The following is a 16,880-nucleotide window of genomic DNA, read 5'->3' as shown; positions in this document are numbered from 1 at the left end:
ACCCAGTCGTAAGTGGGCATATCGGGTTAAGATCCGCTCGTTTGTCGACCTAGTGTATGGCCACCTTTACTTTATAGAAGGGTTCAGCGATACCCATTTGAAAGGTGCAAAGAGTCACACGAAAAAGGCAAAAAAACTTAAGAAAAAAAACAATTGAAATGTTGCTTAAAACTGGCCATTCTATAACATAAACGTTACCTTAAAAGTAAACCACCCCTTTAAAGCTTTACATAAGCCTACTACTTGGGTAGGCAAGCCCTACAGCAGTGATCCCCAACCATGTTGCTCAGTGTCCTCAAAGCAGCTGCTAATTTTTGAATTCCAGCCTTGGAAGCAAGTTGTAATTACATAAAAACCTAGTGCCAAGTAGAGCCTCCTGTAGGCTGCCAGTCCACATAGTGGCTAACCCAATTACAGCCATTATTTGGCACCCCAAGGGACTTTTTCATGCTTCTGTTGCTCCCCAACTCTTTACATTTGAAAGTGGCTCACTTGTAAAAGAGGTTTGGGACCCCTGCCCTAGAGTCTCAGAAATGCCATGGTCTCACACCTGAGTGAAGTATGAAATGGTTTTGTTTTTTTTGCCTTAAGATTCTCTTTCAAAAACATTCAGCCAAAAGACCTTAACTTAAAAATATTTAGCTTTTCCTAATTTGCCTTCACCAGTAGGTGGCAACCCACAGCCTTAAAAAGTGCCCAAGTGTTCAATTTCAGTTTAAAGTTAACCCCTTAGTGCCAACTAAAACACTTAAATAAAACAAGCAGCACAAAAATAGATCCGTATTTTTTTTTTTTTTTTACTTTCCTCAAACCTAAGTTACTTAAAAACATGAATGACAAAAAAATAAAAAAAAAATAAAGGAGCGTTGAGTCCCACTGAATCAGTCTGTCACTGCCAAAGGGCCAAAACCTTGCAAGGAAGCACAGTTGCAGGCTCTTAAAAGCAGCAAGAGACTTAAAGGGAATGATTTATTATTGTGGAAAGCTGGTGAGATGTAATAGAACTGATCCCAAAACACCAGCTAATAAGTTTACCAGCTATATATTTTATAAATAAGTGTGTTTGACAAAAAAAAAAAATTAGAATGTCCATAAATGTCCAGGGTAGGTTACAGAATACAGCATGCCAGGTCACAGACATCTCAAGAAAGATAAGTTTACATGACTTTCTTCAGCTCATCATACAACACCAGAACAAAAGCGCCACCCATTCCTCGGAGAACATTGGACCAGGCACCCTTGAAGAAAGCCCTGCTGCCCTCATCCCGTGCAATCTTCCTCCAGCAGTCCATTGTTCCACTGTACATGATGTCAGCTGAAAACAAAATTACAAGCATTGAAGAATCATGGAGTTAAGACACTGCCTACACAACAAACACCAACAGCACTTTACTGGACAAATAGGAACAGATTAGTAGTAGAAGTTCTACAACTTGACCATGGCTGAAGAAATATTAGTAAGTAAATAACCACTATGCTTTCATGGTTTAACTAGCTTTGAGTATACTATTAGGACCAGGCCAACAGTTGCCTAGGCAACCCCATACTTACTGGCCATCTACATACCACCTTAATTCAGAACACATTTAAGACTCACCTCCTTTCCTTCCAGACTGCATCATCATACGACGACGTACGGTGTCAAATGGATAGGAGGCAAATCCAGCTACTGCGGTTACAGACTGAGCGATCATCCAGCTGACTATAATGTGTGTGTTCTTGGGATCTGGAAGCATACCTAGGGAAAGAAAAAAAAGTTTAGTTTGAGGTCCACTAAAACAGCGCATTTAAGTCAGCAAACAAAACCTGACCCTTACCTTTAGCTGTATCATAGATTCCAAAATAAGCTGCTCTGTAGATAATGATGCCCTGAACGGATACGTTGAAACCCTGGTACAAGCCTTTGAGCCCATCGGATTTAAAGATCTTGGCCAAGCAATCACCAAGGCCCTTGAACTCTCGCTCATTAGCTCCTTTGCCCACATCAGCTGCTAGACGGGTACGGGCAAAGTCAAGTGGGTAGACAAAGCAGAGGGAGGTTGCACCAGCAGCACCACCAGAAGCAAGGTTGCCAGCAAAGTAGCGCCAGAACTGGGTCCTCTTGTCTACGTTGTCCAGGAAGATCTTCTTGTACTTGTCCTTGAAGGCGAAGTTGAGGGCCTGGGTTGGGAAATAACGGATGACGTTGGCAAGGTTACCACGCCAGAAGGACATGAAGCCCTGCTCCTTGGGGATTCTGACAACACAGTCCATGATGCCCTTGTAATGCTTGTCTGCGGTGATCTGTTTGCTTGCATGTTGGACCTGGCAAAACACAAAACAAAAGCTAGTGACACATTCAACCTAATTAGCTAGACAGGCAACACAATATGTACATTTATTTTGGGGGGAAAAAACCCCCACTACTTTATCCAGAAGTCATTTGAATATATCTAAAAGCAGTAGCGCTGCCCATAGTGCGCTAGTATTAGCAGGCCTTCCGTACTACCAAGGCCGCATCGGCTCAACTCCTTGCCCCGCCCAATGCCGAGCTGCTCAAAATGGTGATTCGCTTCCCATTCATTGTGCCGGCATTGAGCACGTGGTAAAGGAGGAAGAGGGGAGAATCCCGGGAAGTCATTACATAAACGCAAGGATTAATAGGGAGGTACAAGTCATTTAGAAGGAGGAAGTCCACACTGTTGCCGTACTGTCCTCCCTACAACCCAATCCCGGAAAGGCTTTGAGGCGGCTTCCATGCAGTTTTAAAGTAGTCAGCTGACATGACCCAACTACAGCTGGGGCCCAGATCATGGCGCCAATTTTAGTAAGACAAAGGGTTACTTTATTCAGCAGAGGATTATCTTTAGTATCTTATTAACATTGGCTGTCATTTGTAGCAGCGCTCGGCTATACCCGCACCCAGGTGTCCCGGAAGCTGCCTGTCTCCTTGTCGCGACCTTGGCCAGCATCACTGAAAGCCACAGGATCACGGTCCAGCTCATCAAAACCCTTTCTTTTCTTATAGGCGCTAATGGGCAGTTATACAAGGTCAAAGGTCACTGTGAAGACAACAGCACGACCCTTTTCCGCCCGGCACTTACTTGCAGTAGAAGCTTGACTCTTTCAATGGGTGCTACAGCGGTCTTAGAGATAGCTGCGGCCACACCGCCGGCCAAGAAGTCCTTGGCGAAGGAGATGGCTGTGTCAGTCATGGTGATGCCGGTGTTACGTTAGGGACCGCTAGGCTCAAGCTGCAGCACCAAAAGCTTTTAAGGGCTGAAGACTGTGCTGAGGAAATGGCTGGTTTTTATAGAGCGCAGCGGCTTTGGCAGGATAGTGGGTTGGGACAGAAATTTCTCTGCGTTTGATTGGCTGAGGCGTGGAGGGAAGGGAACGTTGGACCCGGGGTGGAATGTCGTCTATGCGTTAAAGATCGCGCACGCGCTGGGAGGTGGAAGTATGACGGAAAGAACAGGGAGAGGCTTCGTTTGTTAGATGACGTGGGAAGAGGGAAATAAGTTGCCAGGCGACCAATCTGCTTTGAGTCTGTATCTGGGCCTGTTTTTAGCTTCCCACATTCCAGCTACTGCTCAACTACAACTAACCTTGCGGTGCTTGCATATTATCCAAAGCCAATAGACCATCTCATTCTCAACAAATCCCTATAGGTTCAAGTGCATACCTCCCAACTGTCCCTTTTTCGGAGTGACAGTCCCTCTTTTGACAGCTCAACCCGCAGTCCCTCATTTGTACTGGAAAGTCCCTCTTTTCTCTGCACTGAACAGCCAGAAAAAGAAACAAAGTTTCTCACTTAATTGGCTTTTAGCAAAGAGCACAGAACACCTAACAGGTGCATATAAGATACTTTGTAACAATTTTGAGACACAAAAACACAGTTTAGATAAGGAGAAATATTTTCAAACTTTCATAACCTGCCAAATTTTGTAAATCGAACATGGTAATTAGGGGGTGTGGCCACAGAAAGGGGTGTGGCCAACAAATTGCTGCGCTACGTGCGGAAAAGTTTTTTTTTTGTCCCTCTTTTTACTTCCAAAATGTTGGGAGGTATGAAGTGGGAATCCTCCCAGTAGCAACAGATTTCATAGTCAGACTGGGCAGACAGGACTCATTGTATTAGCTTCAGTTCAAAGGCTAGTTACAGCTTTCGGCTGCTATTATATTGCAACTTTTTACTTCATTGGGCAATATTGTAGTTTTTTTGGGTTTACATCCCCTTTAATAATGCAGTGTAGGGTTTAAATGGAAAATATTTGGGGACTTGAATGGGTAGAGAAAATCTCATTGGCAGGGATGTCATTTTCTATATCTTCCTAGCTGCACAATATGTGAAGCCTTCCATAAGCTTCCGACCTGAACTTAATGTCATTGCTATTTTGTGACATGATATGATATGTATGCTGATTGCTGAAGTCTTGTATTTTTGCCTAACCAGGAGAATCATACTCAATGGCAATGCTATTCCTTGGATTAACATGCAACAGTAGTGGGAAGGATGTTACATTTATACAAAAAAATGGCCACACTAGTTCCAAGCATTATGTCTAAAGTTGGCTATACACTGATGGTCACCAGGTCAGAATTTTCCAATTGTTTAGCCCCTGGGCCAAAAAAAAATCAGATCATGGGGGGGGGGTCATATGGCAATCAGTCAGGAGAGGAACACTCAGATTCTGTCAACGCTCAGAATTTCAAATCTGGTGAGGCACGGCCCCTACAGACCAAGCCAGCTTGATATCATAGGAACATACCATGTTCAGCAATGAGAGACACGAGTACACTTAGCAGCAATATGCAGCCCTTTAACAGCAAAAACTTTACCGATGGTGGGGCTGTGAATTTGGGAACATTTAATGAAATGATAGTGCTCACTGATACAGCAGTTAGACCCTAGGATTGCCAGCTCCCATCTTTTATAAAGGACAGATAGAATATGCATAAGGCTCAATAGCTTTCAAAGCAACCAAATGCACAGCCTTTTTTAGGTGTATGCTGATAGCCCTATATGGTGCCTACAACTTCTCTGCAGTGACATATCTATTATAAGGCACCGTGCATTACACTCAATCCCAACTCACCCCTTTGCATATATTATTTTGATATTTTGGCAGCTTTCTTATTATGAACATGTAGTGGTCAGATGACTGACTGTGATATGTTCCATTCAGTACAACACATGACTAACTGGCAGTAATTTGACCCACTCATCGTTGCTTATTAGAAGAGCAATGGAGCTGAAGGACTAGAGAGAAGAACAGAGGGAGATACTAAGCAGGTCATGTAGTTAAAATTTATCTTGCATGTGTTACAGTTTGGCACCAATATCCCTTGTACAACTGGCCATACACCCATGTATTTATTTCCATAATTATCAAACTGTTATACCCTAATCAGCACCTTTCAGGATGTCTAACACTGAATAGCGAGTGGGTGTTGTGTAAGATCTTGGTCATTAGAACCTTTTGATACCATTGTTGAGGAGAGGGGACACAAAGAACAGGAACAAAGTTCAAAAATTCAGTTTTCTTTTCCATACCCTGGATAAGGGCTTTCAGTGATGCTGGCCACTTACTAGGCATTTTTCAGTAGCCTGTTCTGGAATTCACCTTTGCTTTAACTTTTAGTATGATGTAGACAATTTGCAATTGTCTTTCATTTATTGTTTTTTAGTTATTTAGCTTTTTACTGAGCTGCTCTCTAGTTTTAGCAATCTGGTTGCGAGGGTCCAAATTACCCTAGCAATGATGCATTGATTCGAATAAGAGACTGGAATATAAATAGAGGGCCTGAATAGAAAGACAATTAATAGCAAGTCGCAAAAACAATAAATTTGTAGCTTTATAGAGCCTTTGTTTTTTAGATGGGGGCAATGACCCAAATTTGAAAGCTGAAATAGAGTCATAAGAAAAAAAGCAAATAACCTTAAAAAAACTTAAAAAATAAATAAATAACACAGACCAATTGAAAAATTCATTAGAATTGACCATTCTATACTAAGGGGCAAATTTACTAAAGGGCGAAGTGGCTAACGCTGGCAAGTTTTCACCAGCATTTGCCACTTCACCCTTTAGTAAATTCGCCCTTTAGCAAATTATGTCATTTTCCCACTTCGCTGATTTACTAATGAGCGTGAATTCGCTAGCGAAGGAGATAGACTCTGGTGCAACTTTGCACTCTAACGCAAGTCGAATTTTCGCACTGGCGAATGGATGTAACTACGCTAATTCACTAAGATGCCGATTTTCCTGAACGTTATCTCTTGCGCCAGACTTGCCTTTGCCACCTCAGACCAGGCGAAGTGCGAAGAGTATGGAATTCCTCAAAAAAAAGTTGAACTGGCGTATTTTCCTTTTTACAGGGTGAAAGGCTGAAAAAGAGCGAAAAATTTTTTTGGTGTACCCTTCTTCCCTCCTACAATTGATACCATATGGCACCTAAACTATACTGTGGGCACATGTGTAGGGCATTATAACAACTCTATATAATTCTATTAAGGTTCCCTGGCCTTGTGTAGTGTAATGTATTTGCTGCAGCATATACGTCCATTGTGCTTTAACTGCATGCCGTATGCAAATCACTTCGAACTGTTGCGATGTGCGCAAAGCCAGCGCTGGCAAATTTTTGCCAGTTAGTGAATTTTCCTCTAAAAGTTAAAGACGAACCACCCTTTAAATATCAAGTTATTCTAAAAATGATTTGTGTCCTGCACAATGGCCTGGTTTCTTATTTTCAAATTTTGGGTACAAATTACACAGATACACAAGACAAGGCATCATTTCTTATTAACATTTTACATTTAATAAAGTCTTTATCAATCTATAATAAAGATAGACTTTACAGTATGTAATTAGAACAAATTTACATCTATAGTTTATTATACAATACAGTTTGGCATTCAGCCAACAGACCATATTTAATAAAATATACATACTGTTATGGCTTGATATATGACAATGACATTTGCCCTTGCAGTGGGAGGTTCAATAAGACTTTCAGTGTCGTCTTAGCCAGTAGACAAAATGTTGTAGTATTAAATAATATAACGGCAATGTCAAGTGTTTTGCTCTTCACTACTACAAAATCCTCATGAAAAACCTGGGTCACTTAACTTCAATGGTATGCACTTTGGATTGCCCTGACTCTTAGTACTGTCTCAATAGCAACAGCAAGTGAGATGTGGGGGGGAAGATCATTTTAGAAGTGCCGTGTCTTAATGGATTTATATAGAAGTAAACAAATTAAGTCTTATTACAGATTATTTAGCAACTTTCAAATAACATTATAACTTGGCCACAAGCTTTGGCCACTTATTATTTGAAACAAGATATAGAAGTGTTATCTACTCGGAGTGTGTTAGATCTCCGTTAGAGTTGTATTATACCATTTGTCAAGGAAAACCAATTTATATATATTGATACATGAAACGTCATCATACTGAACAGTATAAAGCAGTGACATTTACAGTATAAAGCAGTGACATTTTTTTTGAGTGGAAAAAAATGAAACAATTAGAAGTGCTGACATGATAAATATTCATTAATCTCGAAGCATAGTTTTATATCTTCTTTGTATATTCTGGTTTGCATTTATATTAAATAGCTTGTATTGTGTAAAAGAGGTCATATGCTCCTTGGAGTGTTGTTCCCAAGGCTTTTTTGGTTTTGTAAACTTACTTTTGAGACAGGGGACCAGGGAATGTGCATCAAAACTAGCACTTCCATTATACTTAAATATACTATAACTTAGCCTTTAGAGTGCTTCCACACCCCCCTATTTTGTACAATGTTCCCAAGGCTGCTACATTCTTTCAGGATCACCTCGTAGTAAAAACGAATCCCTTTTTAGCAGGCTGCTCTGATATGAAAGAAATGGATTTGTCATTACACACATTTCTCTTTGGCTTTCGGAGAGATTAATAGCTTTCAACAGATGATGAGAGGAACTAAATCTGACTACTGAATGTTGGAAACCTCACTGGTGAACAGCATTCACTAGGTCAGAGATAAAAAAAATGAAGGCTGCACAGCTATTGCTGTACTGGAGCCATAGGCCTTCTACAAATCAAGTGAGCACTTTATTTTACTGCCAGGATTTGTTCACTTTACACTAGATCCACTTGACTTTTGCAAGTATAATACAGAAAAAAAAATTCAAAGAAATGCTTAATTGTACCCTAAACAGAAAAAAGGATCCTGTAATGCATTTTATATAAATGCACAGTGGGATCTTTGCTATTATTTCTAGCACACAGAGTAGAATATTATACTGTATGTATCAACCTGAGGAATTGTAAGCATTATTTTTTTAACCTATCCAGTCCAAGTTGCCATAAATAGCAGACCCATCATCCTATAGAGCAGCGATCCCCAACCAGTAGCTTGCGAGCAAGATGTTGCTCACCAACCCCTTGGATGTTGCTCCCAGTGGCCTCAAAGCAAGTGCTTATTTTTTAATTCCATGCTTGGAGGCAAATTTTGGTTGCATAAAAACCAGGTGTACTGTGACAAAGCGCCACCTGTAGTCTGCCAGTGCACATAGGGGGCTACCAAATAGCCAATTACAGCCCTTATTTGGCAACCCAGGAAGTGTTTGCATGCCTGTGTTGTCTCCCCAACTCTTTTTATTTTTGAATGTGGTTCATGGGTAAAAAGGTTGGGGACTCCTGCTATAGAGCGATCATCCAGATATTAGTGTAATATCTTTAACAGTAACAGCATGAATGGACGGTTAGGTTGTAGTGATCTTGTTGATCAGCCCACTGGCTGAAAAGCTGCATCATTTGTAGAAAATATGGGTAACCATGGAACCATGCAATTCTAGGCTCGCCCCTCATCCAGTTGGTTTCCTGGCCCACTGACTACGGTGTGAATACACTGGAATTTAATCACCCAAAGCGATGGTTTTCGCAGCTCTACAAGCATAGTTGGTTCTAAAGCGCAGCTAGAAAGAGTTTATCTGCAGCCATCTTTAGCCATATATCTTCTGTAATACTTTGTCCACAATCAGCTCTTTAGTGATGGTTTTCTTGCTACAAAGTCCTTAACTCTTTGAAATTTGCATAGCTCCTGCAATTCTTGAGGTTGAATACTTTGATCTACACCAGGGGTCAGCTAGTAACCCAGAGGAGATACAATGTAACTATTCTGATAAAGACAGAACCTCTTGCAACATATATGCTGAACATCAGGCCAAAATAGGCCAACTATGAACATTGAACTTGTACCTGTAATTACATGGACATTGCTTTCATGGATTTGAATTATGTATCTCAAAGAAGTAAATTCTAAAGAACATTTTTCAATAAAACTCTACTCAGAATTTCCATTTAAATTTCAAACGTTATTACATCAAAATGTGGATCTTATTCTAAGCAGTATGCCTAAAGTGTGATTGCCAGTTACAGGAGTTTTGTTTCTTTGTTTTTCCCTGAGAATATTGCCCACTTTCTTATGCATGAATGTGCAGATAAAACCCCTTTGTTCTTTATGTAGTTTAAATGACACAAAAGCAACAGTTTAATTACCTTAGACGGTTGGCAGTAAGACCATTCCTAAGACTCCGCACTCTGTTTGTCTTAACAGTTTGCCTAAAACAATCGAGCATCCCATTGAAATGGACATCAACTCCGCCACAGTGAGGAAGAAGCTGGCTCTGTGCCTGACTTGAAGACAATGATATCACTTAAGGAAAAGATAATTTGATGTGGTTTGTAAATATTGTGCATTATCACATACACTGTTGCTAAAACGAATTTAGCTTACAACTGCACTATTGCAGTTTTACTGTTTTAATCTGCTGTGAGGGTTGTACTCAGTACCAAGAACATATACAGGTCTTTTTCTCAGTAAGCATGACTGTCCGGAGCACCTTATTGGTTGCTGGTACATTTTCCAAATGTCCACTTTAATGGACCTAAAAAAGTTTGTAGTTGCCTATGGGTGGGAAAAGAGGTACTAGTTATGTGTGGTGATCGCCAGAAATCTCATCCACAGGGACATTGGCAATTTACTAACAGGCATAGATGACAATTCTCTAGCGAAATAGACCATCGTTATCGCAGTTTCGCACCCTATCGCCGGTCGCATTTTCTCAGGCAAATTCACTAAAGTGCGAATTTTACAAAACGTTAACCATTTCGCCAGAGTTACCTTCGCCACCTTAGATTGATAAGATGAAGCTACATCCTCCTTAATCTTATGTCAGTGACATCATAAAGTAAAGTCATAAAAGTTGGAAAAAATGCTGACGTTTTGTCATTTTGTAAAAGCGGGATTGCCTTCAAAAGTCCTAACTATTACGGATATTCATTTTTTTTAAACATATTTGAGGGGCATGCCAATTATGTGTTAGGGTGGGCTCATGTCTAGGGCATTAGAGGATCTCTTTTGTCTTTATTTTGCTTCCTTAGACATGTGACCACTTCAAGCATTTGCACCAACATCTCTAATAAAGTTATATATATGACCTATATGTACCCGCCCGATTCCAATTGACCTATGCGTAAGAGTATAAGCAAAGGCAGAAATGAACACTAGCGAAAGATCGCTAAGAAATGCTCGAGCTGACGAATTAACGCTAATGAAACTTCACCAGCGTTTGACTGCTGAGACACAACTTTGCATTATAGTAAATTAGCTTAGTGGTAACTAATTTTGGTGAAGTGGAGCAAAGTGTGGCGGAGCGTTCGCTGGTGAAAATTCGCCCTTTAGTGAATTTGCCCAATACCTGTTGCAAACACCAGGAGTTGTGCTGTAATAGCTAGAAGTGATGCAACAAGTCCAAAGGTGCCTTTTTACAATGTGCCATTTACCAGGTTAGCAGCCCTTTATCAGAATAACACACATTTATAATAAAAGTCAATTCCTTTTTATAATGTATTGTTTTATTTATGCACCAAGCCTACAGCTGGCAATAGACACAAAGATAAAGTCGTATAAATTGAAGGTTTGAATGATTTTCATACTGTGTATGGCTTGTCCTGACATTTTTCATACCATGGTGAATTCTGTTGGCTAACGATAATATGTCTGCATTTATTGCTTATGTGACGATATCAATTGGTGACTGTCACTAGTATTTTTCAGACATAAATTTCATATTATTGCTGTCACAGTCAGAACATTGTCTGATTTGTTCTTTTACTACTTTATTTAATCTAAATGGTTAGTTGCAGGTTGGGAGATTGCAACGTTTGATCGGTAGTCAGATACAAGGCTAAAATCTGCACATCTATGGCCAGGTCTATAACTAGATCTGGTTGTTGCATAGGGTTGCCACCTTTTCTGGAAAAAAATACCAGCCTTCCTATATATTTAAAATTTTTCCTTATTAATAACATTGGCATCAACCATACTTTTTACTGCCCAGGTGGCAACCCTATTGTTGCACAGAAATAAACAACAAAATAGTTATAGGCAGATGGGTGAAAGCAGGTCAGGTTCTGGCACTTTCTGCTCATCTGGAGTTGCCACTTTTGCTTACAGTGTAAAGTTCAGCCCAGACAAACCCTATTGTGCTTTTGGCTAAAATCCACCTCAGTGACATCCAGCTGGCATCCCATTGATAAAAAGCCATTTTCATTAACAAAAAAAATATTAATTTGCTCTTGTCACGCCAAACTAGTTCATATGGTGCACCTTTCCTGACAGCTATTTTCCATCGATTCCAGTGAAAAAATATCCAGCTGTACAGCACCATCCACCATACAGATACCTTAAAATCTCTTTATGATGTATCTGTTGGGAGTTAATGCCATTGCATTTTAATGCATCTACATGGTGGTTGGTGCTGAACAGCTAATCGAAAAGCCAGCACTGATAGGTAGTTTCTATGTAACTCAATGACAGGTGGCACTAGCAGTTTCAGGGCGGTATTTCTCCAAAGCTCCATCAGGCCAGGTGTTGCATACGCCTAAAAGTTAAAGTTTAAATTAGAATTAAGGGAGTGGTTCGCATTTGGATAAACTTTTTAATGATATAGGATTCCTATTCTTAGCAACTGTTTAATCAGTCATTTTTTTGTTTATAGTTTATGAGTTGTTATTTACCTTCCTCTTCTGCCCCTTTCCAGCTTTTAAATGGGAATCACTGACCCCAGCATTGTTTTATTAGGCTAAAATGTTATTCCTTTTGTTATTTTTCATTACTTATGTTTCTATTCAGGCTCTTTCCTATTCATATTCAAGTCTCTCATTTAAATGGATGCTAGGTTACACTGGACCTCTAGAAATCAGATAGCTGCTGAAATTCCAAAACTGGCCTGCTTCTGAACAAAAAGCTAAATATTAAAAAAAAAGAAAAAAATGAAGACCAATGCAAATTGTCTCAGAATATCACGTCTACATTACACTAAAGTTAGTGAATAAACTTTGTTTATTTAGTGAAGTACCCTTTACATTTTTGTACTAAAGATCATAGTACTTATTACTTAGACTAATTGTAATTTATCTATTTTTGCTGACTACTTCTGCCTTAAACAAGTTCACAGTATACAAGTGCAGGGGCATCTAAGTAGAAAAGGCTGACTAACAATAAGGGACCTTAGTTAAGAGATTTGTGTTTAGATTAGAAGAGGAGACAATATATATGGTAGAGTTTGAATAGGAATCAAATTATTCGATTATGGAGAGGTATACAAAGTATACAATGAGATTAACAAAGGGCCAAGACCAAAGCCAGAGAAACCCAAAGGAATGAGAGGTTAGTGAGAAGATGATACTGCATTGTAGGTGGCCAACAAAAGCTATTTGAAAGGTAAGAAGAAAAAGGGTGGCGCCAGAAAGACCAAGACAAGTGAGAGAATAGAAGAGAAGATGTGATTGACAGCCTCAACAGTTGCACCCTCAAATTTCTTAAAGAGTTATATGGTTCAACTGAAGTAGGGGAAATGAGATTATAGGGCAACTGCGCTACCGAGGATACAATCTGAATTGTATTGTTGCCAAAACCAAACTGTTTTCTGAGAAAAGTTACTGACACCAAACAGGATGAATAGTGACGTAGAATTACACAGATATTCTGGATGCTCTCAGCTACCAGAAATGTCCTTACCAATAGATAAGTTTCCAGAATGCACATCAACAGGTGCCAGGGCTATAAATCTAGCCACCAGGGAGCCCACCAGTAGATCTGTTGTATACATAAATAAATAATAAAACAGAGCAAAATAATGGTCAGCTGCAAATATGCTTTATTTACAGACACCATGTATTCGAGTTTCATCTCTAGGTGAACTTTTTGTTATTACTGCTGACTAATCATAGATGTTAAATTAATTTATGTATGCAAAATATAACAAGATTAACACATGACAAACCAAAAGCCTGAAATATCTCCTTGCATTATTGATCACACCCTAGACTTGTCATACCTGTTTTTAAGTATTAGTGAAAGGATCGGCTAATAGCCTATGGTAAGATTTCATATGGCCCAGTACTCCCATATGTTATTGCACAGTAGCCCTTCAAAGCAATGGCAAACATGGAGGTTTGGTTTCATTGCACACACTTGCCCTAATTGAGCTTTGTTTGATTACTTTGTTCCTTAAGTGAATTTAAGACAATTTGTAGGTGATGTTTATTTTTATTTTTAGACAAATACAAGAGGTCTTCTGCACTCAACCCATTATCAATATATTTAAGACAAAGACATTTTGTGCATACTGCTACTGAAAAATGCCTTACCCTTTAAACAAAACAGGGATTGTTTGTCCACAACTTTTCCTTGTTTGTTACATTTTTATTTTTATTCATTTTTTAATTTCCAATTTTTTTTTTTGCTTTGCTGCTTGGAATTTTAACAGGAAGGCTTGATTTCCCCAGCTGTCAGACTTACATAGTAACATAGTAACATAGTAAGTAAGGTTGAAAAAAGACACATGTCCATCGAGTTCAACTTTTTTTTTTTTTTAACTACCTATCTGCCAGTTGATCCAGAGGAAGGCAAAAAAAAACCATCTGAAGCCTCTCCAATTTGCCTTAGAGGGGAAAAAATTTCTTCCTGACTCCAAAATGGCAATCGGACCAGTCCCTGGATCAACTTGGACTATGAGCTATTTCCCATAACCCTGTATTCCATTACTTGCTAAAAAGCTATCCAACCCCTTCTTAAAGCTATCTTATGTATCAGCCTGTACAACTGATTCAGGGAGAGAATTCCACATCTTCACAGCTCTCACTGTAAAAAAACCCCTTCCGAATATTTAGGCGGAACCTCTTTTCTTCTAATAGGAATGGGTGACCTTGTGTCAGCTGGAAAGACCTACTGGTAAATAAAGCATTAGAGAGATTATTATATGATTCCCTTATATATTTATACATAGTCATCATATCACCCCTTAAGCGCCTCTTCTCCAGCGTGAACATCCCCAATTTGGCCAGTCTTTCCTCATAGCTAAGATTTTCAATACCTTTTACCAGCTTAGTTGCCCTTCTCTGTATCCTCTCTAATACAATAATGTCCTGTTTGAGTGATGGAGACCAAAACTGTACGGCATATTCTAGATGGGGCCTTAAAAGTGCTCTATACAGTGGAAGAATGACCCCCTCCTCCCTTGACTCTATGCCCCTTTTAATACAGCTCAAGACCTTATTTGCCCATGATGCTGCTGACTGGCATTGCTTGCTACAGCCAAGTTTATCATCTACAAGGACTCCAAGGTCCTTTTCCATAATGGATTTGCCTAGTGCAGTCCCATTAAGGGTATAAGTGGCTTGGATATTGATAGATTAATAGCAGTGGGCAGCAGGTTTCATTGCTATATGGCTATATGGCAAGGTTGCCATGGTGTATAGCTGTTTTGGACAGATCCTCCAGACAAATACAAACATATAATATAATTCGACACATTACACTATGAATATACAGTCTCAGAGGCACATTTATCAAGGGTCGAATTTCGAATTCACTCTCATAAACTTCCATAAATTCGGAATTCGCCCAGAATTTATTAGTAAAATCGAATTTTCTCAGCTTGGACGAATTGAATCGACCCAAAAACTCTATTTTCTCCGAAAAAAACTTGAATGTCAGGAAGGCTGCAAACATCACCAAAGTGATCCCTGGACCTCTCCCATGACTTATACAGTAATTCAGCATGTTTTAGGTGGCGAATAGTTGAATTCAAGTTCTTAAAGGGCAAGAGTATGATAAATCTCGAAATTAGAATTAAAACTCTAATTCAGATTGTATAATTCACAATTCGAATTTGAGAGTTTTGAGTAAAAAAAAAAAAAAATTTTAATTTGAGTTTTCACTTCGACCCTTAATAAATCTACCCCTCAGTGTCAATACAAAAAATGTAGCTACTTACAAGGTTGGAAGGTTCTTGCTGCTACACTTCAGTCAAAGGTCACCTTGGGTTCTTGTATTAATAGGTTGAAGGTTGTCTCCATACAAATGAAAGGACACATTATTATATCAGGCCAAAAAAAGCACAAACACTGGATAAGCAAGTTATATCACAATAAACAACTGAAAAGTGCTCTCTCCAAGTTCCAGGGCAAAAGGCTGCAAGAGGGCCTCCTGTAAGGTGATTGCAGAGGGGGGTATGCGTGGTGGTGTATAAAGGGCCAGCTTGTTTTTTGCTTTTGAAGCCAGTTATTTACATTAAATCATATCTTATAAAGAAAGAATTGTTCAGTGTACCTTCCTAAAAAAGCAATACGTTTTCCGAACGAAAGAGGTGTGATTACCAAAATAATGTGTTATAGAAATGAAAAGAAGTAAAACCCCTCTCTATTCAATTGACCACCAATTAAAGAAAATTCAAGTATTAGTGCAGCAGTGTCAGAGTTTATTAACAGTTTCGTTAACGGTTACTAACCCAGTGTTGCTTCAATTATTGGGCAGCCATTGCTGGGTTACCCAATAAAGTGCTATGTGCTAGGTGCTAATAATTCATTAGCAATTAAAAATCATGTAACAGGATTGATTAATATTGTGCTATAAAGTGCTAGTGCTTCAAATGAAATTAAGAAGTTAACTTAAATAACCAGGATTAAATTGACCCAGGTGAGATTAAAGTTAATTCATTATTATATATCACACATTAAAATCCATTCATTATAGAAGATTGTAAATAACTGATTAACTGTTAAAAAGTAAACTTTACTAAATTCATTAAAATTGCTGCAAATCAATTAAGGTAATCTTTGAAGACTGCATAAAAATTGGTGAGTAATAATTAATCCATACACCCCCGTTAAAGTTATAGGGTGTTAAAAAACGTTTGCATAAAATTATTCAAAGGAGACCAGCATTGAAAGAGAAAGGAGGAATAGGAAAATTGTTAGAGGTGGAGAAGTCCCAAGTTCTAGCTGCCTGTATTTTTCTAAGTCTGGGACCCCACACGGAGGAGAAAGTAGGTCACTGGGGACTGTAGTCTCAATTTTACCTTGCTATCTTATAATTCGGAGAGCTAATCTTCCCTATAAAACTACAAATCCCACAGTGCCATTGGATAACAGGTAAGATTATAAAAGAAGAATCAATGCGGTCGCAAAGGTTTAAAATCAATAGGAAATTATTTTGCAATAGTAAAAATAAGGAAAGCGCCCAGGAGACTTCACAAAAAGCGCTTCCCAGTGTGCCAACACGTGTTTCGCCTGCTGGCTTTGTCAAGGCAAAATCTAAAAGTGACTCGTTAAAAGATAAAGATACCACACCAAACGAGTCACTTTTAGATTTTGCCTTGACAAAGCCAGCAGGCGAAACACGTGTTGGCACCTCTAACAATTTTCCTATTCCTCCTTTCTCTTTCAATGCTGGTCTCCTTTGAATAATTTTATGCAAACGTTTTTTAACACCCTATAACTTTAACGGGGGTGTATGGATTAATTATTACTCACCAATTTTTATGCAGTCTTCAAAGATTACCTTAAT

The 16,880-nt window shown here is 39.1% G+C and overlaps 1 protein-coding gene across 1 annotated transcript; it reads right to left on the bottom strand.

The window, feature by feature from the left end:
- Positions 1 to 777: 777 nt before the first annotated feature.
- Positions 778 to 3,301, bottom strand: slc25a5.S (solute carrier family 25 (mitochondrial carrier; adenine nucleotide translocator), member 5 S homeolog). Its single transcript, XM_018233038.2, has 4 exons — positions 3,084 to 3,301; positions 1,818 to 2,304; positions 1,598 to 1,738; positions 778 to 1,315 (listed from the first exon to the last, which is right to left on the bottom strand). Exons 1-4 carry the CDS (start codon positions 3,192 to 3,194, stop codon positions 1,158 to 1,160), a joined length of 897 nt encoding a protein of 298 aa, XP_018088527.1. The 5' UTR covers positions 3,195 to 3,301; the 3' UTR covers positions 778 to 1,157.
- Positions 3,302 to 16,880: the final 13,579 nt, after the last annotated feature.

This window comes from Xenopus laevis, chromosome 8S (assembly GCF_017654675.1).
Source record: "Xenopus laevis strain J_2021 chromosome 8S, Xenopus_laevis_v10.1, whole genome shotgun sequence".
NCBI lineage: Eukaryota > Metazoa > Chordata > Amphibia > Anura > Pipidae > Xenopus > Xenopus laevis.
This window is presented reverse-complemented; position numbering and strand designations above follow the sequence as displayed.

What these genes read in the sequence shown, in the direction of transcription:
- slc25a5.S (XM_018233038.2), bottom strand. Translation starts at nt 3,194, where the DNA reads ATGACTGACACAGCCATCTCCTTCGCCAAGGACTTCTTGGCCGGCGGT. An exon ending in AATCTATGATACAGCTAAAG is followed by an intron (nt 1,739 to 1,817) that starts GTAAGGGTCAGG and finishes TTCTTTCCCTAG; the next exon opens with GTATGCTTCCAGATCCCAAG. An exon ending in GCAGTCTGGAAGGAAAGGAG is followed by an intron (nt 1,316 to 1,597) that starts GTGAGTCTTAAA and finishes TTTTGTTTTCAG; the next exon opens with CTGACATCATGTACAGTGGA.